Source organism: Tachyglossus aculeatus, chromosome 9 (assembly GCF_015852505.1).
Source record: "Tachyglossus aculeatus isolate mTacAcu1 chromosome 9, mTacAcu1.pri, whole genome shotgun sequence".
Taxonomy (NCBI): domain Eukaryota; kingdom Metazoa; phylum Chordata; class Mammalia; order Monotremata; family Tachyglossidae; genus Tachyglossus; species Tachyglossus aculeatus.
The window spans coordinates 49114290-49140143 of NC_052074.1; the positions used below are offsets into that span (position 1 = coordinate 49114290).

At 40.0% G+C, this 25854-nt stretch overlaps 1 protein-coding gene across 5 annotated transcripts in view; it reads left to right on the forward strand.

Annotated features, from left to right (window-relative positions):
- SLC4A10 (solute carrier family 4 member 10) overlaps positions 1–25854 on the forward strand; it is a 223203-nt gene that overhangs the window by 137734 nt on the left and 59615 nt on the right. For 4 of the 5 annotated variants that reach the window (XM_038750972.1, XM_038750973.1, XM_038750974.1 and 1 more), the window contains 4 exons: positions 4810–4998; positions 17083–17174; positions 18535–18624; positions 22025–22182. In XM_038750972.1, coding sequence (XP_038606900.1) covers positions 4810–4998; positions 17083–17174; positions 18535–18624; positions 22025–22182 — 529 coding nt within the window. The remainder of the gene's footprint in view (positions 1–4809; positions 4999–17082; positions 17175–18534; positions 18625–22024; positions 22183–25854) is intronic. The other variant, XM_038750971.1, reaches the window with a different exon arrangement.

The window sequence follows — 25854 nt, forward strand, 5'->3', positions numbered from 1 at the left end:
TCTGAAGCTGGGCAGTTAGGCAGAATCCCAGGGTCATTGTTCTGGATGGATCCAGGGTAGCCCTGGGTGGGGTTTGTCCCAGGTGGGCATTAGGGTTTGGTTTAGTTCAGGACTCTTGAATTCTCTATTTGTTCATGATGCCGGTTACTGACCTCGCGGGCTGGACCAGAGAGTGAGAGTGGATAACTATGCAAAACCACCACTGACAGTGACCATCTATCACTAAGATATCTCCTTACCCCTCTACATAATCCTTCTTAAACAAGGCAGCTCTGAAAACTGGTCAGTCAATCAATGGTATTTACTGAGTGCTTACTGTGTGCAGATCATTGTACAAAGCACTTGGAAGAGTATAATGCAGAGTACTCTGTTGTATTCTCAGATCTCAGAGTCTATGGGGGAGACGGAGATTAAAATAAATTATGGATATGTACATAAGTGCTGTGGGGCTGAGGGTGGGGTGAATGTCAGTCAGGTGCTTAGGGGGTACAGATCCAAGTGCAAGGGTGACTCCAAAGGGAGAGGGGCTAATGTTTCACCTCAACCAACAGAGAAGAAGAGAAGCAGCATTACCTAGTGTAAAGAGCATGAGCTTGGGAGTAAAGAGGACCTGGGTTCTAATCCTGGCTCTGACAGTTGCCTGCTGTGTGACCTTGAGCAAGTCACTTAACTTCTCTTGGGCCCAGTTGCCTCACCTGTAAAATGGGGATTCAATACATGTCCTTCCTCCTAATTGGACTGTGAACTCCAAGTGGTATCGCGACTGTATTCCATCTGATTGACTTGTATCTATCCCAGTGCTTAGAATGGTGCTTGGCACATAGTAAGAGTTTATTAAGTACCAATACTGTGTCACCAGCAGTGACACGAGAAAGCCTGGTGCCCATAGCGATACATTCCAGGAATTTATCCAAACCTTTCTTGAAATTCTTAATATTTTGGGCTTGGAATTTCCTCTGGTAATGAATTCCATATGTCAACACCGGTTGTGTGAAAATGTGCTTCCTTTTGTTGTGAACCTACTGCCTTACAGCCTGTTATGACTACACTGCTCCAATTGGTTCTCTAGTTGCCTGTGGAAAAGCGTGTGTGTGTGTGGGGGCTCTTTATAGGAATTGAATTACATGTATGCACATTTTGATCTTGGCATGTGCTGTCTCCAGATAGTAAATTGGAGAGTAACCAGGGCAACTAAAGCTTCTTATAAAAATAATACTTTATTGTTATAATTTATTTTAACATCTGTTGCTCCCTTTAGACTGTAAGCTCCTGGTGGGAAGAGAACATGCCTACCAACCCAGTTGTCCTGAACTCTCCCAAGTGCTTAGTACAGTGCCGTGCCCACAGTAAACACTCAGTAAATACCATTGTTTGAAGTAATAGCATTTATTAAGCACACTCTGTGCTAAGCACTGTGCTAAGCTGGTTTAGATAAGATAATGATAATAATGATGGCATTTGTTAAGCACTTACTATGTGCAGAGCACTGTTCTAAGCGCCGGGGTGGGGGGGATACAAGGTGATCAAGTTGTCCTATGAGGGGCTCACAGTCTCAATCCACATTTTACAGATGAGGTAACTGAGGCTCAGAGAAGTTAAGTGACTTGCCCAAGGTCACACAGCAGACCTGGCAGAGCCAGAATTCGAACCCATGACCTCTCACTCCAAAGCCCGGGCTCTTTACACTGAGCCACAAGACAGTCAGATCAAACAGAGGCCCTGTCCCATATGGGGCTCACAGTTGAAGAAGGAAAACTAGTATTTACTCTCCATTTTACGGATGAAGAAATGTAGACAGAGGAATTAAACAGCAGGCAAATGGCAGTGCCTGAATGGAACCCGGCCTCTTGATTTCTAGCCCTGTACTTTTTCCACTAGGCCACACTGGTTCCATTTTCTGTTTGCCCTCCAACTGTCTAATTCAGTTCTTTGTACCTATCAGGCATTTCATAATTACTGTTGATGTAGATAAATTCCAGGAATATCGTTTTGAGGAGGAATATATACTGAGACTGTGAGCCCCACATGGACAGGGACTGTGTCCAACCCGATTTGCTTGAATCAACCCCAGCACTTAGTACATTGCCTGGCACACAAACACTTAACAAATACCATTATTATTATTATTATTATTATTATTATTATTATTATTATTATTATCCAGATATTTTTGCTCTGGTCAATGAAAGCCTATCACTCTGGTAGTGTTTTATCTGATGACCAGCAGCGGGAATCTTGCCTGGGATAGTGAAACATTGTAATGCTATGAAAGGAGGGGGAAAGAGGGACTTTGGATTGGATTTTTTTTAAAACCTTCAATCCCATCCAGGAAATGGGAATCTTTTAAAGTGGATATGATTCCTACTGAGTTAACAGCTGTGACTACTTGCATCATAGTAATGCCTTGTTTTTTGGCAGAGGGCTTTTATTTTTCCAAAATGCTTTCACATCAGTGATCTCATCTTAATCACACAGCATCCCTTTGAGATAGAGAAGCAGGTATTATCATCTCCATTTTTCAGATCAGTAAACTGAGGCACAATAAAATGACTTCCCCAAAGTCATCCAGCAGACAGATCTGAGACTAATGCCATGTTCTTTCTGCTGGATCTATTTGCTGAAGAGAGGATGCCCGAAGGTATTGTCCTAGAAAGCATTTAGAGAAAAGTGTAAACCAGTTCTTTGACTATTTGATTTCCTGATAACCCCCTTCTAAGTAAGCATAAAAATTAAATAGGCCTCCACATTCCCTGGTTTCCAGTCTCTGATTGGCTTGGAGATGATGCTTAGCTGAAATTAACCAAGAAGACTTGATACGATAGGAGTAGGTGGAAGAATTGAAAATGTCAAAGCAACCGTGGCAGCAGCGAAGCCTGAAGCTTTGCTTCTTACCCTCTGCTTGCTGCAACTTGGGAACAATGCTTTGGTGAGTGTGTGTGTGTAGCTGAGTGACCATGTCTTCCCACTTAAGATGAAGCATACATTATTTTGTTCACTAAAACTGATGTAATACAACCAGGGTTAAAAAAAAAAGATGCAAGTATGTTTTTTGGACAGCTTTGGTGCGAGTACCAGCTTTGATGCCAATTTGTACTTCCCAAGCGCTTAGTACAGTGCTCTGCACATAGTAAGCGCTCAATAAATACGATTGATTGATTGATTGATTGAGTACAGAGGGTATTTATTTAGATATAAAATCAGGTCTGGAAGCAGGGCTAGAACAGAAGGGGCAGGGATGATTATTGGCATGGATTATAAACTCCTTGACGATAAGGATCGGGATTTTTACTCCTTTTGTATATTCTCTAGGACCAAATGTGGTAATCTGGCCAAGGTAGGTATTCAGTAGGCATTGAGAAGCAGCATGGCCTAGTGGCAATAGCATGGGCTTGAGAGTCAGAGGACATGAGTTCTAATCCTGGCTCTGCCACTTGTCTGCTCTGTGACCTTGGGCTAGTCGCTTAACTTATCTGTGCCTGTTACCTCATCTGTAAAATGGGGATTAAGACTGTGAGCCCCATGTGGGACAACTTGATTACCTTTTATCCACCCCGATGCTTAGAGCAGTGCTTGGCACATAGTAAGTGCTTAAGAGATACCATAATTATTAATTATTATCTTTCAGTAAACATTGGAGGGTAAAAGCGTGTTAGTGTAAATGTTGCTGAATATTTGGAGGAAGGCTGTCCAACCTAAATTGTTCACATGTCCTTTACTCTTGGCATACAAAAAATATTAATTAAAGGAGAATTGCCAGTCAGTGAGACACAAATATTAATCATACGTTCTGGTGTCTAAGGGACAACACCTTCAGATTTCTAGCACGTGGAGGTCTTTACCATGACACTGATTCTGGCATTGGGAAGCTCAGCATATATATCAGTGTGGCCCTCATGGACTCCCATCTGGTATTTTATGAGAGTGCCAGGGCTGTTGCTCATTTCCGGGAGCCCTGAATGGTCTTGGGTTACCTATTGCATTCCCTCCTCCTCCTCAGATTGCCTCAGGAGCCTGCCAGTCTCGCTTCATCTATTCACTCAATCATATTTACTGAGCACTACTGTGTGCAGAGCACTGTACTAAGCTCTTGGAAAGTACAATACGGCAATAAAGAGAGGCAATCACTTGCCTTCCTGGGCATCCATTCAATCAATCATTCATATTTACTGAGCACTTACTGTGGCCAGAGCATTGTACCAAGTGCTTGGGAGATTACAGTATAATAGAGTTGGTCGACTAATCATTCTCTGCTACACTAGCAGACACAGGAGTCTGAGACAGCAGCCCTGGTTCCAGGTGCATCATGAGCAGAGAAACAGGCACCATACTACAGAACTTATAGCTGGGAGACAGTGCCCACTTATGAAGGGAAGAACCTGGCCCCATCCCCAGCAACATGCCTAAAAACATCACAGAAGGAATAAGCTTCCTTGGTGCTACCAAGAGATAAATGAGTTATTTATGTGATGTCAAGATAAAACTATGAAAAAAAAGCCACTGGTCTAAGAAAAGAACATTTTATAGACCTTGTCAAAAACCAAAATTTTAATGTCGACAAAAATCTATTGCAGAAAAACTGCACTGGAGTTAGGGCAACAGTTAAGTGGGAACCAGTGGAGGGATAGAATTCAGTGATTGTTTTGTTCGACTCCAGGTTGGTGGTGATTTAATATTAGATATTTGGTGCTGTTTCTTAACTGACTTTGATGACTGATGATTTGCTTTAATTGCCAATACCCTCTGTTGGCTAAAGGATGGGCTAATGTCCTAAGCTAAATTTCTTAGAGCGATGTTGTCTTTGCTTTGTAGATATGATTCTTGATCAACAAGTGAGCTCAGGACAGCTCAGTGAAGATGTCCGTCACAGGGTACATGAGGCTTTACTGAAGCAACATCACCATCAGAACCAGAAAAAACTCAGCAACAGGATCCCAATCGTTCGTTCCTTTGCAGATATTGGCAAGAAGCAGTCAGAACCAAATTCCATGGACAAAAATGGTAAGAGTCTCTTCACTCTATTTCAGTCTAGGCAAAAATTTCTCAAGGAATTTTTAATTGTTTCAGTAATGTGGATGGGGTGTTTTCACTGGTCTGCAGATTGTGCTGACCATGAGAATTTGAACCCAGACACTAGGCTACAGAGAACAAAATCTTGAATACAGTCGAAGGAGTTTTCCAGGTTCCCAGCTAACCTTTTATGATTCAATACAAATGTACTTCATGTCTAACAAATTCTTATTTATTGAGGACCTGTAGAAAAGAGCATGAGTTTCAAAGATCCCTAGTGGCACATTGGCTGGAGTGCCTTGGAAGAAGGGGTCTTATTAATCCCCATCTCCAATACAGGCTCCTCTTGGCTCCATTTCTACCACCTCCGGTGTTGTTTCCCCTGTAGTCCCACACTACCTCACTAAATGAAGGTGTTCTCAGGGCAAAGATTAGCACTATCAATGTCAGAGTCACAAGCTTTGCTCGGTACACTGACTCATGGGGGAAGAGGAAAGGTGTGGAACCAAGATCTGGACATTTTCAACAAAGGGAAGAGATGCTCTCTCCTTTGTGTGTGCTTGGGATCCTTGATTGCCACCTTCTGCCCCCTTCTCCCCAACTAATGAAATCTGGATTCGATTTGTGCCAATCCTTTTGATTCCCTGTTGAGCAGTGTGCAGATTTTATTTATAAAGTACTTGGGAAATAGGACACTAGTTTGGAACCTTGTTGGTGGATTCTTTCCATGCCTAGTCCTGTTCTTTATACTGAAAGGTGATGTTGTTGAATGTGAGGCTGAAAAGACCAGTGCATGTCATACACAAATTTTTCTCCATATATATTCCATCATGCAGCTAACAGCCAAGTGCCCTGTATGCTGAGCCTATGGCTATTGCAGCTTGGACAGGGCCAATACCCTGCTACTTTCACTTCAGCAGTCAGTTCTGTCATAATTGCAGAGGTTGAATCCCCAAACAAGTTCGCATTCCTGAAAATTTATATTGGATTCACACTGTGTCCAACACTGTGCCCACACACTAAACTGTTTCTTTTGACACAGCATCATGTTGTATCCAGACAGGTCACTTTATGAAAGAACGATCCTTAATTCTACAGTAAAATTCTATTCAAAAGATGCTAAGAAAACATGCATGATAGCAGAACTGGCTGTATTTAAGTACCATTCTTTCTGTCAGGCTGCAGCATGCCTTCATGACTTTCTTTGGTTCTTTGTTCATTTTTGCAACTACCTACTCAATTCACTCCTCAGCAGGTACTTAAGGATGCTACCTCCATTCACCATCCTACAACCTTTCCAGCAATGCTAAGAGTCATCCTGTTTGACACGGATTCCTTTACTATGGCTTGTTATTAACTATAGTAGTAGAACTAGAGCCTGGTGGGTGAGTGTGGGTGGGCATAATTTTCCAAGAGATTTTTTCCTTTTACTTAAGTCAGTTGGTGTGTTCAATCAGACTCCTAAATTCAGCAACATACTAAAGCAAATTTCCTGTGTGTCTGCAAGACAGTGAAGTGATTCAGTGCCTTGCCATTGGATGGATTGCAAAGATATCAGACAGGCCTGTGCCATGTTCTCTAATCTGTTGCCATTGCTATCTTTCAAACTGCCCAAGTTGTAGTATCCACAAATATTCAGAAGAGATTTTTATGGGTTTCCCTTGGATATTCACCATCCTCAAAAGCTCCTTTGATAGAACTGGAGGCATTTTCAGCATACAGATACAGATATGTAGATATAATAATAATAATTATTATTATTATTATGATGGTGGTATTTATGTGCTGTGTACCAAGCACCATACTAAGCACTGGGGGGATGCAAGCAAATTTGGTTGGACACAGCCCCTGTTCCACATGGGGCTCATCATCTTAACCCCCATTTTACAGATGAGGTAACTGAGGCCCAGAGAAATGAAGTGACTTGTCCAAGGTCACACAGCATACAAGGGGCAGAGCTGGCATTAGAACCCAGTTCCTCCTGACTCTCTGGCCATTCTCTACCCACTAGGCCAAGCTGGTTCACTAGAGTGGCATTTAAATTTTACTCTCAGAAATAATAATAATAGTAATAATAATTTTGGTATTTGTTAAGCTCTTACTATGTACCAAGCACTGTTCTAAGTGCTGGGTAGATTAATCAGATTGTCCCACACAGGGCTCATAGTCTTAATCCCCGTTTTCCAGATGAGGTAACTGAGGCACAGAGAAGTTAAGTGACTTGCCCAGTCACACAGCTGATAAGTGGCAGAGCCGGGATTAGAACCTACGACCTCTGACTCCCAAGCCCATGCTCTTTCCACTGAGCCATGCTGCTTCTCTGTTTTTCTAAAGATAGGTACCCATTGATCCACTGTCAATCAGTATATTTGAGTGCTTACTGTGTACAGAGCACTGAACTAAGCATTTGGGAAAGTATAATACAACAGAGTTGGGAGACATAATCCCTGCCCCCAAAGATTTTATAGTCTACAGGGGAAAATACACATTAACATAGATTAGGGATAGGGGAAATAGTCAAGTACAAGAACATTTACATAATGCGGGGCTGGAGTGAGAATCAAAGGTCAGAGTTGATGCAGAGGGTTGGGTAAATAGGGGAAATAAAGAGCTTAGTCTGGGAAGGTCTCTTGGAGAAGATGTGATTTTAGGAGTTTTGAAAGTGGGGCAAGTAGTGGTCAGTTGCATATGAAAGGAGAGGAGTTCCTGGCCAGAGAGACAAGGTGGGCGAGGGGTCAGTGGTGGAATAGATGAGATCTAGGTACAGAGTAGGTTAGTGTTAGAGGAGGAGCAGAGTGTATGGGTTGGATTGTAGTAGGAGATACTCAGCAAGGTTAGGTAGGAGGGAGAGAGCTGATTGAATGCCTTAAAACCACTGTTGCTGATGTGGATGGGCAACCAGTGGAGGTTTCTGAGAAGTGGGGAGATATGTACTGAATTTTTTTTTTCAGAAAAATGATCCACTACCTACATAGGACTCTGCTTTATCATACCGAGTGATTTCACTATTATGTATGTGAAATTTATATTTTCCCCAGGAAAATATCACTAATTATAGAATAAAGGCACTCTAAAGGCATTCTAAAGGCCTGTTGTTAGGTCTTCCAATTCCCTGCTGATTAAAACCCTGACTACTATTTATTATTTTTAGTACATTTATTATTACTACTAATTACTACTACTAATTACTACTACTAATATTATTATTCAAAATGTATTATTTTTGATCAATACTCTGTATAAGAAAGCAAGTGGTTGCTTACAGCCTTACAGTGGTAGTATTATCATTAGCCTTACTTGTGATAGTATTATAGATAGTGCCTGAGTTTGGAGAGATGGATTTTGTTTTTAGTAATTTAGGAGCAGTTAGAGAAATATGACTGTTCCAGTGAGTAAAGTCATCATCATCATCATCAATCGTATTTATTGAGCGCTTACTATGTGCAGAGCACTGTACTAAGCGCTTGGGAAGTACAAATTGGCAACATAAGTCACTTCTTTCTCTCTAGCCTCAAACTAATAACATTTAAAAAATCTGCTAAACCTTGTTCTAAGTCACTTTTTCCATAGATATTGTCGTTCCTTCCATTCAAGTTATTGGGTGAACAGATCTCATTTTCCCTTTTGAGACCTTCCTTTGTCCACACCCACTGGCATGCCAACACGTCCAAGCAATGGAAGCTGTTCTCCTTCCATTTCTCAAGAGATGGCTAAAAGAGAGGCAAGTAAGAATGTAAGCAAGTGCCCTGATGGCTCAAACTAATGGTCCAATGAACCTAGTGTCCTGTCCCCAGTCCTGACTTCCCTCCTTCTCTTCCTCCTTCTTTCCACCCACTTGCACCCCTGGGCCTGGCCCTGGTCCAGCAGCGGAATGCCAGAAACTGGGGTTTGAGCTCTATCCTTCTGTAACAGCCTCCTGCTTGGCTCCAGACTTTTGGACTGGTCTCTCAGAATGGTTGTAGTTGGAACCACAAGCTTTCTAGTTTACTTGGTGTTTATATCCGTTTAGCGATGTGTGAGATTTTTGTCAATCCAAACTCAAAATCCATTTGCTTTATGTTTTGTACAATTTTCCTTTGTTTTCGGCACATTCTCTACAGGGCTAAGATGTCAGAGTGCTATGGATTTAGCATGCATTTTAAATGCTACCATGCTGTGTTTAACTTTCACTTTTCATTAAGCATCAAAACTGTGAGAATTAGATGCCTGATTCTGATGTTCCAATAAAAAGTGACAGTTACATTTGGCATAATAACAGCAAAAAATGATGCAAAAATAATATCGACTTTGACATTGGGGGCTCTGGAAAGGATATTGGGGAAAGGTGCCCAAAACAAATTTATAAAGACTATCTGAAGAATGCCTTACAACCAAGATCATTTCCTGAAACAGAATAAGTCTTTGCCCTTTTTGAGGGCTTCTTTTAATCAACAACCTGTAAAGAAAGTGTACATTTAAGAGTACTGAAAAATCTAATTGTTTTGCTCCTTAAAAGATGTGGAGTTTGGATTGTAAATATTTCAAATCTCTTTGAAATGATTTTCCCCTTTGCTTATGCCCAAAGAACTTCACTATCACCATATCCTTTCTGCATCCCTACTTTCCCCTGCTTCTCCGTTCCCGAAAAATAACTTAGTTCTCTTCTTGCCTCCTTCAGGATGTCTTCTCCCTCTCTTCTCTCCTCTGAGTTCTCAGGTCTAACATTTAATTATTTGGCTTCTCTTATGTATCAGAAAGTTTGCCCAGGGCCCGCAAGTCCATGATGTAAACAGCATAACAATCCAAATCAACTCTATCATTTGTTTTATCTATTTAGAGCTATAGAAAGTCATTTTAGGTTTAAATGTAAGCACTTTTCCTGGGTTTGTAAATTCACTTCCTACATTATGAGAATTTGGTCATTAAAAGCCTTCTCTTCGAATGGCACTGTCTTGCGGTTGACAAAATATGGACATTGTTAAAAGATTTAAACAGGTGATCAGAATCTCTGTGTGCCTGAAAAATGAAGCTCTTTTGACTGGTGATAATGTTTTCTATACATTTAATAAAACTCCATATGACTAGGCCATGTCTTCAGTAGGAGCCGTTGAACAAGTGAAGCCCAGTTTATTCAGAGGATTTATCATCTGTTCTCTAAGGTTAGGTAGATATAGAGGCTTTCATTCTGTAATCACAAGGCTGGATCATAATCAAGAGGAATAATTTAGCAGTATGACGTTGAATGAACTGTTCCTTGAATTATGTTAATATTTTCAGTCTTACTAATTTTTCTCAAGGTTTATTACTTACATCCTTTTCATATTATTGGAATAAAGTCTGCATAGTAGGCATTTCCCCCTGATACTTAGTCTTTCTTTCTCCATGTTTCCTGTTTCCATGAGTAAATGTATAGTACACATGTATATAACGTTGTCATTCATCTTTATATTTCTTTATTTTGCTCTGTCTTGTGTCTGTCTCTAACAGGCTCATCTCATCTCTGTACCTCCCTCATCTCCTACCTTTTGGGTTCTCTAAATGCTCGTTGAAGGTTACTGAGGTAGTGTAACAACCTATCCTGCTTGGGCTCCAGGTTTATTCTAATGCACATCCATGTCTTCATCCCAGTTTCCTTCTTGTGTACAATTACGGCAAGGGAGCAAACAGTAGAGACGTCTCACTGGGCAATTTTTCATTCCCTCTGGTGGTCAGTATTCAGCGAAACAGACACTAGAAAACAATGTGTTTCACACTTGATCCAGTTCAGAAAATAATTTCTTTGGAAAGTTGATTCTATGTTTACAGCATCTTTAAAATGGCATTCCATTTTTTTTGCACAATTGTGATGACTGATAGAGTCTGACTGAATATTGCAGAACTGGATCAGCTATTTTCCTTTCCTGATTGGAATAATAAGTATCAACAACTACTAGTGTGCTTTTTTATCACTATGTGATTGTTATTTGTTGTGCATAATTAAACATGAAACTAACAAATATTCCAACCTCAGATTATCCTTGTAGCCAGTGCAGATCTGAATAATGATTCTGAATTCGGAAAATGGCAGAAACATAACACTAGTAACTACCACTATCAGGACTATGCCAGTTATATTTGGGTGCATGTGTGGCAAAGCTGAGGTTATCAGATATTTGCAAATAGATGGGGTACCCCTGCTTTGGGGATATATGCCACTTGAAAGGCCTTAGGTTGGTTCTACTAGGGCTCTGCTTTGGAAGAGGATGGCTTTTGACCTGGTAGTAGCACAACAGAAAAGCTCATTGTTGGGAGGGAATGTATCTGTACATTGTTAAATTGTATTCTTCCAAGCATATACTGTAGTGCTCTGCACACAGTAAGTGCTCAATAAATATAATTGACTGACAAATAGTCTTCCCTTAGACTGTTCATGGGAATTTCCTTTATGACCAGGGACATCAATCAATCAATCAAATTTACTGAATGTGTAATGTGTGCAGAGCACTGAACTAAGTGCTTGGGAGAGTACAACAGAATTGGTAGACATGTACCTTAACCACAGCAAGCTTGCAGTTTAGTGGGGTCTCTAGAAACATGTCTCTGACCGTACTAGGAACACACCTCTGACTGTACCATAAATGCCCAGGAATAGTCCTGAAGGACTGGCCAGTGGCTGGGTGGCAGCAGTTACCTTCACAGTCTGTCACTGTCCAGCTTGGTTGGGGGCATTGATTGTGGCCAGTGTGGTGGCAAGTAGCTGGCCCTGACCACAGCAGAGCTGGTTCTTCCAAGCCAGGGAGGGGCCAGTTGTTCTGGAGCTGGTTAACAAGGATGTTGGTCGAAGAAAAAGAAGAAGAAGCCAGGTGGTAGAGAAGGATGGTGGAAGAGAAAGGCTCTGTAAGGAGGCTCTCTGTCTCCCTTCTTCTCTCTGCATCGCCTCTCTCTCTGTGTCTTCTCTCGGTGTCTTTTTCTTCTTGCTATCCCTCTTCTTTACCCTTACCATCTCTTCCTCTGCTTGTCTGCTTTTCCCTCCCTCTCTCTCTCTCTCTCTCTCTCTCTCTCTCTCTCTCTCTCTCTCTCACACACACACACACACACACACACACACACACACACACACACACATCTCCTTTATTGTGTCTCCATAACTTCCTCTACCCTTACTCTTCATCCCTGCCTTCCTTCACTCTCAAGTGTGTTTTCCCTCTTTGTTCCTTCTTATTTCTTTTTGGCCACCTATACTGGAGACCAGACTCTCATCCTGCTCGACCTCAGGGCAGTGTAGTCACCTTAGGCATGACCCATCCTGTACTCCTCCTCCTCCTGACTGCTGTGTTTATATTCTTATGTAGCAGTTGGGCATAGCCATAGCTTAGTAGTTGGGCAACAATCAATCAATATCAATCGTATTTATTGAGCGCTTACCGTGTGCAGAGCACTGTACTAAGCACTTGGGAAGTACAAGTTGGCAACATATAGAGACAGTCCCTACCCAACAGTGGGCTCACAGTCGAGAAGGGGCAACAGAATTTCCTGGGTTGAGATGGGTAATTTTCACAGCTTTTTCCACACAGCCCTTATTCCTGGCATATCTCTGAAAGAGGTGTATTTGAAAAAAGCATCATTGCTAATGTACATGTTTTGGTCTTCCACCATGACACTCCTATCCTTCACTCAAAAACACACACACACACACACACACACACACACACACACACACACACACACCCCACCCCCCTTTTAGAAATAAAAAAGAACTGGTTTTGGACATCATTTTTAAGTTCTATAAAGATCTTAATACTATTCTTTACACACGCTTTCATTTAACAAATATAATTATTTTACTCTAACTTTCTATCCTTAAAGCATGTACCTGTACTAAGAATAGCAAATATCTCTATGCTTTGCCAGACTCAGATTTTGTGGGGATGCAGTTATCATTAGAAGGATATTAAGATACTCATCTGGATATTATTGTGAAAAGAAATAAAATGAAATAAAAATAGGCCATATATGTAATTACCACAATAGTGCTCTGTATGCTCACTCTGCAGAAGTATATATTTACTTGGATATGCCCTAATCACAGAAATGAAGACTAAAAAGACTCAGATGTCATTTAACCCATATCCTGTATCTAAGCCATGTTGAATGCATCAATCCCATGTTTAGTTGTCCATAAGAAAGGATTGGTAAAAGTCTTTCTGTTTATATCCAGCGTTTAACAATGATTACCTCCAAAATGTTTGTACTCCTGCAGTCAAATTATTATTTCTGGAAATTTTAGACAGAGATGATATGTCTAAATGAGATCCATATACTACAAAAATAACTAAAATATTTAATTCCATATTTATGTATTTAAAACAATATTCATTTTCTAGGAGTGTACGCATAGTACAGCTAATAGAGTTCTGAATAGTTTGAGCTATTCTTCAAAGTTAATACTTTTCTGTTATGCATGAGATTGTTATGCATTCAAAACAGACTTAAAAGAGATTAGTTTCAAGACAATGTTTCCAGATAATTTGATATCACAGAAATAACAGCTTCTAGAATGGAATGGGTTGCCTTTTCTTCCCTATCCAAAATGAACTTGCAGCTGAATATTCAGAACACCCAATTTTTTTCATAAAAAAAGATAAATGATGTGAAACTGGTGATTGAAGACATTTGTTAGTGGCAAAAATGCATAAAGATTTCCCTTTTAAAATTACAGTGATAATTTTGAAATTGATGAATTGAATGGCTGCTAATGAACAGCTCATAGTCATAGTAGCACGCTTGCAGCTAGAAATGGGAGAATGAGAACCGTTTTTACATTTTAAGTTTGAGAAATCATCTAATGGGCTCTAGCTATTTTTCTAATGCATTAAAAAATTGACCATAATCTTTATGACACATTTTAGGGAGAAATGCTTTTAAGCATTTTTCTGTCCTCTCAAGAAGACCAATTCTTTCTAGTTCTTTGAAAGCAAAAGCTCTAGTAATTGTTCTGAGGAAAACAAGGGGTAAAAAAACAGGGCATTTTGAAGATTCAGTACTGACACAAACTTTTAAAAATATTCCCTACCATTAAGGGACAATATTTTCGTGAACAGTATGGACACAGTACCATAACGGTAGCGGACCATAGTAATTTTGATCTCCATGGAATGATTGTGTTTTGGAGATAGATTGACAAAAGTTAAGATGCTTGCTGGGAAGAGAGTCTTGGAGTTAGTGTATGGGGCATAGTACACTGAAGAGAAACATATAGAAGACTCTTTATTTCATTTCAGTTTTGCAGTTTTTAAAATCTTTTCTTCCATTTTTCCTTTCCTTTTATTCCTTCCTTGTCAGTTCCCTTGCCTGTGTACACTTGACTAACATTTATTTATTTTTGCTGAATATTTTAAAAGCAGAATAATTTCTCTGTCCAATCTTTCCCAGGCAGCAATTGCTATGGTTTGAATCAAATGTTTCATCTTAACATTTTTAATGCCCATTTTGCAGATGGGAAAATTGAGATCCAGAACTATCAGTGACTTTCCTAAACTGTCTTGTGAACTATGTAAAGTGTGAATCAAAACTCAGGTCTTTTGATATTTTTCCCAAAACGCTCTTTGCAGAAAACTTGGTTGTCTCCAGACCCCCAGCCTTTCCCTTCCCCAACTCATACATAGGATGCGCTATGCCAGGCGCTTTGTCTTGGACAGTTATAAGAAGGGGCAAGGCACTTCACTAAACTGTTCCATTCCTCTGAAAGTCTCTTTGGGGAAAAAAAATGTATCAGGGCCATTTTTGATTAGAGGCCTCTCAATCTTTTGATTTCTGGCGACTCTCTGAAACTGGTGCTACACCTTCAAGATTTCAAAGAGGGTGAGGCTGAGTACATGAATTTTGTTGAGTGTTCCGTAATGCATGCCACCATTTTCTGTAATGATTTTTAAAAAGTCCCTGAGGCATATGAGCACACAGTGTGAAATTATAGGAGAGGGTTATCCACATATAGTTCTGATTAGAACACTGGGAATTCCCTCTTTATATATAGAGTGATATGGGACATTTTAGTGCTGTTATGCATTCACATAGAATCTATACATTTGCATTTGGGACCTCATTGGTCTTTATTTTGCAATTCAATAAATTAGTGTGCTTCTAGAAGAAATCTGATGGATAAAAATCAAACCATTGCTCAGTCAATATTTAATGATAACAAAACAATGATGCCATTGATGGCATTTTACCATTTTATTCAGCCAGTGTGTCCTCAGTGTAAAGATTTACTGGCATGCTGTAGGCATTTTATACATATCAAATGGAAATAAGCAAACTGCAGCTGCAGTTCCTCTATAACCTTCTCAAAAGCATTAGTAATTCCATTATTTGGTTCTTTCTTTGGCCTTTAAGATTTTAATTGATTTACCTTTACCAATAGTCTCAAAGCTGTCTCATATTTGAAGAGTTCTTATCCTAGCAAGTGGTTAAGTTGAAAGGCTTATCAATGACCATTCCATACTGGGTGGCTATAAAAATGATCCTCTGCAGTGCTGTGCTAATTAAGCAGCAGCAACTTTCATTAACTTCTGATGTGTTTCTTGATCTTTCCAAGTTCACAAATCCTTCATTCACCTTCCTCAATAGTCTCTTTAAGGCATCTGCTATGACTCATTATTTGACATTAGGCTTCACTGGGGAAGCAGTATGGTATAGTGGACAGAGAACTGGCCTGGTAGAAAGTCATGGGTTCTAATCCCAGCTCTGCCACTTGTCTGCTTTGCAATCTTGGATAAGTCACTTCACTTCTCTGTCCTCAGTTGCCTCATCTGTAAAATGGAGATTGAGATTCTGAGCTCCACATGGAACAGGGACTGTGTCTAATTTAATTTACTAATATCCACCCCAGCACTTAGTACAGTGCCTGGAATATAGTAAGCACTTAACCAATACCATAATTATTATTATTACTATTATTATTATATGAATGAAGTCAAAGTGGGCATGAGTGACATGATGTGAAACTTCCAACAAACCCCAAGGAGTTGGCTTATGTTAATTCTGAATTCTCCACTTTCTGGAATTTGATGATTTTTCAAGGAGCTCTATTAACCAAAAGCAATTAGATACAGCCTTTCCATGCCTCATTTCTGGCTCTAATCCTGAGTTCACAACGTTCATTCATGAGGCTGACCATTATTAAGCAAAGGTTCAAGCAACAGTATTAGCCCCTCTTTAATAACACTAGTGATCACTCATCTCTCCAGTAATGTTAATAGAATATCAGAACAATCTAGGTGATTCATTGATCTGTATATTTCTATTCAGTGTCTTCCTGCCTATGAGGAATTATTATTAAATCAGTTATTTTAAGTCAATTAAATTATTAATTAAATCAGTCATTATGCCTGACTTAATGAGCAATTGAATATGACCCAACAGAAGACCATATTTAATGATCAATATATTAGTTCACTTCACTATTTGTAGAGGGGTTTCTTGATGAAACTCAGTTCTAAAGTGGACACAAAATACCAGGGTCAAAGGAAATCTTCCTTCCTGTGTTTAGGAGAAGGAAATGTTCTGGGAACTTTTTGCAAAGTCAATTTTCACCCTTTATTTCTTTAGGACTTTAAAATTTTCATTCTTCCCTGTATTAGCTTGTTTGATTTTTAACCCAATAAACAGATTCCTCTCATATATTCTTTGCTATTCATTATTTTTGAATTGATTTTAGGTGTTACATTCTTGAATGCTCCAACCTGAGTTTAGCTGTCCAGTTGATTAACACACTGTATTTTAAAGTATTCTTAAAGGATTTTTTCCCCAAGTATTCCTTTTTAAAGGAAATAAGTTTTTACTTGATTTTGACTTTGAGAAGGCTGGTTACTCATTTCAAGTCAAGATGATCAGAATTTGTGGTCTGAAAATTTTCAAGTACATTCTCCCATATCTAACGGCAACTTTATCGAGAGGTCTGTTGATCTGGAAGTGACCGTTTCATGCTTCTGTAGGGCATATAAGTTCTGCATATAACATACATCATAATATAGTTTAACTATAGACTGTATCTCACTGAATTCCTTTAGAATCATGTAAGTAATTGTTAGTGTTCTGTAATAACAATCATTTTTTTAGCAGGTCAGATCGTTTCCCCCCAGTCTGCTCCAGCTTGTGTTGAAAATAAAAATGATGTGAGCAGAGAAAACAGTACTGTTGATTTTAGTAAGGTAAGTTGTCTTTTTTCTGATCCAGGTAAGTCTTCTGATTGTATTACTAGAGATAGCAAGTTAATGTTTTGAAGAAGTTCATGAGTTTGAACAATTTTTTTTGCATGCACAATTTTTTGTTTCCTGGCCAACATTTGATGTTTGGTTGATAAAGTGTTAGCATTTGACTGCACATATGACGTTTGGCTTATTCAAAAATTGGCAATGTAAATTTTATGTCCAAATGTTGATGTCATGTTTCAGCCACTTGGTAAATGTGTCCCAATATGTGAAAAGGCTAATTTGTTGTTTGACTTCATTCTATGAAGGATGGTTTTTTCTCCAGCGTGTTTGAAAATAAAGTTGGAAAACACCCAATGCACCCAGAAAGTATTGCTAACAAAATATCAGACTCCCACAGAATTGATCTGAGTACAGTAACACTACTTGCACATAATGTAAGTAGTAGCATGGCCTAGTGGAAAGAGTACAGGCCTGGGGAGGCAGGGAACCTGGGTTCTAATCCTGGATCTGCCATTTGCCTGCTGTGTGACTGTGGGCAAGTCACTTACCTTGTCAATAACTCAGTTTCCTCATCTGTCAGATGAGGATTCAGTACCTGTGTTCCCTTTGCCTTAAACTCTGAGTCCCATGTAGGACAGGGATTGATTATCTTATATCTACCCCAGCACTCAGTATAGTGCTTGGTACATAGTAAACACTTACCAAATACTATTATCACTATTATGAGTGGTAGTAGTAGTACTTAGAACAGTGCTTTGCACATAGTAAGCACTTAACAAATACCCTCATTATTATTAGTACTGCGTGTGCAGCAAAAGGCTGACCAAGTAGTAATAGTTGGCAGTTGGAGAATGCGCAAACTCAAAATACCAGTGACATCTGCGCTGTTGGGGTTCAGTGGAATTTGGCAAAATGATATTGCTTAAAGTGTGCTTGACTGTGCCATGGCACAGTAAACTTGGAAATTAACAGTGAAGCCAGCAAGGCCTACCACACTGGTACGAGTAGAGATGCCCACCCTTGCCATCTTTGGGCAGATTGCCAAGGCAGTGAGTGGTTGAAATGGTGAACAGTTGCTCCGGTAAGTAAATAATGAAATAAGGAAATTACCACTAGTTGATTGACTCCATGTAGGAGACTAAGGGGCAAAGAGGTACAGGAAATTGCGTGACTCAAGAATCTGGAAAAGCTGTAGCAGGACGGTAAGAGCAACTCCTTGATTTTTGCTATGGAAATTGACACCAACTAGGCTCGCTGATCCTGCCCTAGGTAGATATGTGCATGCTCCTTCTTGTACTGGGCTGAATTTCAGCCACAGCATTTCATACCAGCTGAAGTCTGTTAATTGTGCGTGCAGGGACTGGGAGGCCAGCAAAAAGGGCATAATAGTCCATGTGGGATGAAACAAAAGCATGAAAAAGGACCTTCACACCATCCAGAGAGAGAGGTGAGGGTATACTGCCTGTGTTTCTTCAGTGATTGTAAGCAAACTTCACTGCCTAGAGAATTATGATTCAAATATGAGTCTGGCAGCGGTGTTCCATCCATTTCTGTAGTGAGAGAAAGCCTTCTGTTCATTTCAAGGCCTGTCATCTTCATCCGCTCATGTGTTTAAATGAAACTATTGTTCCAGACATATGTTGGCGTTGATGAAATCCTTTGGTTTTGAATCAAACAGCAATATATGAGAGAGCAGTAGCAACCCAAGAAGCAACTTACATTTAAATTTGATCTGTGTAACCAGGCCATGTCTAATTGTTTTCAAAAACAATGCGGAGAGCACAATGCCCTCTTACTATACTTTTCTGAGTTGGTGCTTTTGAATTTGGGTTCTCCAAATGACTGGATTTAAGATTGTAGGCAGCATTTGAATGATATCTTAAAACTGTTTTCTGATGAAAGCATTTACATTGAAAAAAAAAGCCAGCAAATTGGAAAACGTAATTACCTTCTGCTGAACAGTTACACTTAATGTGAGTCCTAGTATTTGGAGGAACAAAAGCAAAGCTGAAAAAGTTATTATTTTAGTCAAGACATGTCAGAGTGGGTTTGGTCCACTAATCCCTTCTCTGCACCTGTTATTCTATGTTTCTTCAGCTATCAAATAAGGCAATAAGCAGTCAGTTATCTGATGGAGATATGTTAATTATATGATAAAAACCCCTCAAAAGCATCCACAAGCAGAATGACACAAATATGAATTCTGCCCTCTAAGAGTACATTTTCCTCACTCTCCAAACCATTTCAGTTACCTTTTTATTTGCTTCATTAGGTAAGTTGGGCTGTTTTGTCTCCTATGCTTGTAAATTTTGAGACTACACTGTGTATAACTTCAAACTATGAAAAGCATAGAAGGTCTTTAATGCAGCATTTCACATCATTCACAGATGAACAAAGCTTCAAGTCCTTAATAGAAAGTACATTTGGACTGAAATGTTTGAAAAATGATCATCATTGTAGATTCAACCTAGATTCATGACATATGTTGCCATCTTTTATGCCAACCTTTGTCTTGAATGAGGTCTTGATGATGCCTATTTTCTAGAATCAGTTCATTGTAATTATGTCAGGAGACAGGGGATGCATGTGTTGTATTCTGGAGGTCTTTCCCTGCCAACAGCATGATTCCATCTGTATTTTTCTTTGAAGATAGTTTTGTATTTTCTGTGGAGTCCCAGAGATCCAGAATGTTAACTTATAGCATTACATTTTGAAACTTAAATTTTTATTAATTTCCACCACTCTTCTAAAATGTAGCTTTTTCTGGGAGGCAATGTTTTAGTTATGGCATAGTTGACACAGGAAAAGGAGAGTTGGCTCCTTACTCCAGTCATTACTGATACTTTTGGTTTTGTAATTATGCAAAGAAGCAGAGTTTAAATCGATCCATTTCAACAAGAAGGTATTTCTTTCTAAGGACCATGTTACATGCTTCTGAGCTTTCATCAGTTAGGGACCTCATGCAGTGCTCTGCAAAAAGGTTACTTTCTGGTCTTTTGACTATAACTGGACGGAGGCTGTATTAAATGGTCTGAACTCTTTGTCCCTTACTAAATATCCTTGATTAAACTGAGTTACTCCTTTAATTAAAATAAATGAGAACAATCTCTTCCTGAGAGACCCACCAATTTGGAAAATTTCAGGTAATAGGAGAAAGGCTTTTAAGATTTCCAACATGACTCATACTTCTTCAAAGCCTATCTGAGTCTTTTTTGGCTTCCACTGTACACTAGACCAATGATTTGAAGGAAAGTTGACAACCAGTCCAAGATCTCTCTTCTCTTGAGTCAGAGCAACTCAGAGCATGTCGCCATGTGGTTTTAATTTGGATTATTTTCCCCAAAATTTTAGATATTTTTCTTGTTATCAAGTTAGTTATTTTTGGAATTCATTGTGTCAATTACGTATTTCTCTTTCCAAATACTTTTGTCCTGGTGAAAGATGTTTGGGTTCATTTAAAACAGAACGTTGAGTTCCAGGATATATTCATAATTTTCCCCCAGAATTATCGATAAACCTCATTTTTTTATTTTTACAAAATGTATACCTGCCCTCGTTGAGATTTTTCAAATAAACAATAAGGGAATACCTGCCTTGGTAATTTCATGGCATCTGACCATCTCAGTGCTGTGTTCTAATATGCTAAACAGTTTTCCAAAATCACTGTACCTGCACAACTTCCCTGGGCTTGTAAATGCTGTGGAGATTCCCCATGTCTCCCCATCGTTTCTGGGTTTTACCACTTGTTTTCTTTTCCCCATCACACAAGTTTAGGGAATAGAATATTTTCCTCTTTGTTGCAGTACTATGCATAATTCACCTACAAATATGAATTTCCAGGAAATTCCAGCAAAAATGCACTTGAGAGGATCAGCGGAATATATTAAATTCCCAAAACACCCCTTTAGGCTGGATTTCCCTCAGGCCTGCTGCCTGAGTCTCATAGTCCCTTGTTTCTTTTGAAGTTTTGGGAACTTCTTTTGCTCTTCAATCACTAGTAATTCTTCTCAGTGAAGTTTTGCTCATCATTTATTTTTCCTTGGACTCTGCAGCCATTTTAGCCTGCATTTGAATATTATCCTAATCATGGGGTAAATCTAATGCGTGGTCTCTTGACCTATATCTGGCCCAGAGACTGTGGTCCCCGAGTATTCCTGTGGTCTTCTAAGCTTTATTTTCTTCCATCTATTTATTTCTCTTCCAAATCATCCACATCAGTACTGAGTCAAATGGAGGGCAGGAGGAGAAGGACAGATGAAAGAGGACAGGATTGAAGAGAAGTTCTCCTCCCCTCCTTGGAGCAGAATTACTTTGCTCTTCTGGCCTTTGTTTTTCATCCTCAGCAAGGAGAGAAATAGGAATCTGAGCTCTTTAAATTATTGGTTGGCACATTACTAGGTGAACAAGTATCCGTATTCATCTTTTCTGGAGGAAGCATATAACAGAATGCAGCCTGTCAGGTTAGTTTGTGCTCATGATCATGTACCATAAACCCTACTGCAAAAATCAAAGTGAAATGTGTACTAATTTACAGTGGAAGTACCTACAATGAAGGGAAGGATTCCTATTCAGATAGTTCAATGTATAGACAAATGCTGAAGATCCCTAAAACATTTCATTGTGATTCATTTTTTAAATCTCAAATGAATAGAGAACTTATGAAAATTGGATATTTCATTTTTCAGAAATAGTTTCACTGTCATTGAGTAAAGAAAGGACTCCTGGTTGTGGTGGAGGCAAAGAGGTTTGGGTGTGTGTGTGTGTGTGTGTGTGTGTGTGTGTGTGTGTGTTTAATAAAATGAGCTCCTCCTTTGAATACATCTTAGTTTCAATTTTCTCATCATCAGGTTGATCTCCATTTCATGAAAAAGATCCCCCCTGGCGCTGAAGCTTCCAACATCCTTGTCGGCGAGCTGGAATTCTTGGACCGGGCAGTCGTGGCATTTGTTCGCTTGTCTCCTGCAGTGTTGCTTACTGGGCTGGCTGAAGTGCCAATTCCAACAAGGTGCATTTCCCCACGGAGTCTTTCCTGACTCTTTCTCCCTGCTGCCCTGCTTGGTTCAGGAGGCCATATCGGGTTGGGATGGGACCCACTCTTAACCTTTGCTCAGTTAGAAATAAGACTTTGATCCTGGCAAACTTCGCTTTTCTTCTCACCACTCTGTTGCATACTGGAGAAATCCCCAATGTCGAGGGTTACCAGAATCAGACTGTGCCTTTGGGTGTCCTTGCCCGTGCTTCCCTTGTGGCTTTCTGGTACCAGGGGCTCCTAGTTATCCACAGAGCTGCAGGCCTGGACCAGACTGGGCTTAGTGGCTCCTGCTAAGCCTACTTAGATGACAAGCCCATTGTTGGGCAGGGATTGTCTCTGTTGCTGAATTGTACTTTCCAAGCCCTTAGTACAGTGCTATGCACACAGTAAGCACTCAATAAGTGCAAATGAATGAATTAAATCAGAAAAAGTCCCAGGCTAACTCTAGGAAGAAAGGACCTCAAGAAGCTGGATCAATTTTGAAGCCCCCTGGAGGTATGCGAGGAGCTCCTGTTGAACCATGATCAATAGTTCATCAGTCATATCGTGTAAAAAGCACTGTACTAAGTGCTTGGGAGAGCAAACACAACAGTATAACAGACTCATTTCTGAGCACTTACTATGTGCAGAGTGCTATACTAAGTGGTTGGGAGAGTACAATACAAAAGAGTAACAAGGCCCCTGGATGTGTGAGCCAACAGACCCTAGTGACTGAGAGGTATATTTTAGCTTTGCATTCCTTCAATCAATCATATTTATTGAGCCTATCTTTCCCTTTTCTCCTGGGTTACTTTTCCAGAACTTTTCAATGCCTCTTGACTCAGAAGAAGAGTGCCAGGACAGAGTAAAGTTCTCAGAAACTCTAAGACTTAAAGGGAAGCTGGGGGTTAAAAAAAGGGAAGCTGATAATGAACTGATAATTTTTTTTCCTTTCACCAACATTTTGTCATTTATTGCCCAAAATGGAGAGGTGATATAGATTTGAGGCCAGAAAAGATTGTTTTAGGGGTTCAACATTTCTAAAAAAAAATTTCTAAAAACTAAATTTGCGCTAACCCTTTTCTGGTTCCCTGAAGGTGTTGATAAATAGCTAAATGTCAGAAGCAATGATATTATGAGGGAGACACATTGAAAGTTCACTCTTTTGGGTTTTATAACCATTGTGGCAAGTGAAGATGAGCTTTTCACATGGTGTTAAGATATGCCTTTACAATGAGAAAAATGAGACATTGGGCATCATATTGCTGACAGTCAGTCAAGGGATGAAACATGTTTTTGTTGATATAATCAATCATATTGAGCACTTGCTGTGTGCAGAGCTCTGTACTTGATATTGCATCAAAACAACTGGCTGACGGAGCCTGCTATGGCTTTCTATGAGGAAGACAGTCCCTACAGGTATCCTGAAAAGAGCTAGCTACCGTGGGCAATACTGCAGTGGTTTCTAAACTAACCGCATGCTGGCCTATGGCACACATTGCTACTATTCTGGAGGTCACTTTGGCTGTAAATCAACCCTGTACTTTTTTTAAAAAAAAAAAACCCAACAAACCCTTCTTACTAGGCAAGTCCCAGTATGCTTCGCCCCTGCCCATCCACTTGCTTGGTGCATGCCATATCCTGGAGGGAATATGACTAGCAGGGATGAAAGCGGTGAGGCACAAACCAGTAGTACTATAATCAATTCCTCTCTGCGGGTTTTTGGTCTTGACTTAGCAGGACCAAGGCTCACCCCCACTGATTCCCAATGAGAAACTGAACTCAAATCCTCACTTTGAAACTGTGTTCAGGTTATGGCCCCATCTCACATTGACCTAGGAATGTGTGGAGAGAACAGTAGAAGAAATAACGTTTTAGGGTTCTCATGTGAAGAGAGATTAAATCTACTACATTAGGTAGAAAGAGAGACAATGAAAGGAGACTCGTTAAATAAAAAAAGCCATTCAGGGTTCCTAATTACCTTTTCTCAGAAGGACAAAAGTGCTCAGAGTGAAAGTAAAAGGATCATGTATTAAAAATGTCAGTAAATTGATTTTCGGGACTATATAAATAACCTATAGAATTGGAGGACTGCAGAATGCCACGAGATGCAGAAGTCAGTAAAGTTCTAATAAGAATTATATTTCTATTAAGCAGAAAAGCATCTGACTCTTTAAAACTTCCCTCATTGTGTACATGTAAAGGGCAACCCACTTACTACATCTCATAATTTAGCTGCAACCTTGCTAAAAAACATCTCAACTCAAACCTTTTAAAACGGTGAATATTATATACTTGGTGTAAACATGCAGAGCAGTTATCTTTTCTTCTTGAATAATGTCAGAGGTGAAATTATCGAGCATTTTGCTACGATTTTAGAAGTCATTAATCCTTGGGCCTGACAGTTTTTATCAGAAAAATAAACTCATGGGATAATATTACAGAAAGAGAAGCATTCCAGTTCACTTCCATCTGGAGACCAGTATTTAGCATTGTCAGAAACAGAACTCCACAGCCTCCTTACCAGGTCTCTCTTCCTAATTCCAGTAGCAGTTCAGGAGCGGCTATGACTGCGATGCAAAATTGAGTGGAAAACAGCCGAGTAGCCTTGTAACTAGTGGAGAAAATGGTTTCCCATATCTGCTCTTTTGCTAGTCAATAAAGCACTTGCATTCATCTAATGCATTGCATTAGAGAAGCAGCATGGCTCAGTGGCAAGAGCTGGGCTTGGGAGCCAGAGGTCATGGTTCTAATCCTGACTCTGCCACTCGTCCACTGTGTGACCTGGGGCAAGTCACTTCACTTCTCTATGCCTCAGTTCCCTCATCTGTAAAAATGGGCATTAAGACTGTGAGCCCCATGTGGGACAATCTGATTACCTTGTATCCCCCCTAGTGCTTAGAACAGTGCTTTGCACATAGTAAGCACTTAACAAATACCATTATTATTATTACTACTCATCCCAGTTTCTGGGAGCCATGTGGACAACTGAACATTTCAGGCTGCCTGTTGCACAGAACACCTGAACAGCACCTTAGTGGTGGTGGTAGCAGTAGTATATAGTTAGACTATCCAAGACTGGTCTGCCACTTTGGCAGGCCAGGAGATCCCATCTTCCAGGGTGGGGGCAGGTTAGGACCTGGGTTCTAATCCTGGCTCCGCCACTTGTCTGCTTTGTGACCTCGGGAAAATCACTTCACTTTTCTGTGCCTCAGTTCCCTCATTTGTAAAATGGAGGATTAAGACTGGGAGCCCTGTTGGAGGAGAGGGACTGTGTCCAACCCTATTATCTTGTGTCTACCCCAGCACTTAGAACAGTGCTTAACAAATACCACAGTTATGCTTAACAAATATCACAGTTATTATAGGAGCAGCATGGCCTAGTGGATAGAGCACGTGCCTGAAAGCCAGAAGGTCATGGATTCTAATCCTGGCTCCCCCACTTGTCTTGCGTGTGACCTTGGGCAAGTCCTTTCACTTCTCTGTGCATCAGTTACCTCATTTGTAAGATGGGGATTGAGACTGGGATCCCCATGTAGGACAGGGGCTATGTCCCAGCCAATTTGTTTGTATCCATCCTGGCACTTAGTACAGTGCCTGGACATAGTAAGCATTTTATAAATACCATCATCATTGTCTTTGTGGGCAAGGAATGTATCTACCAAC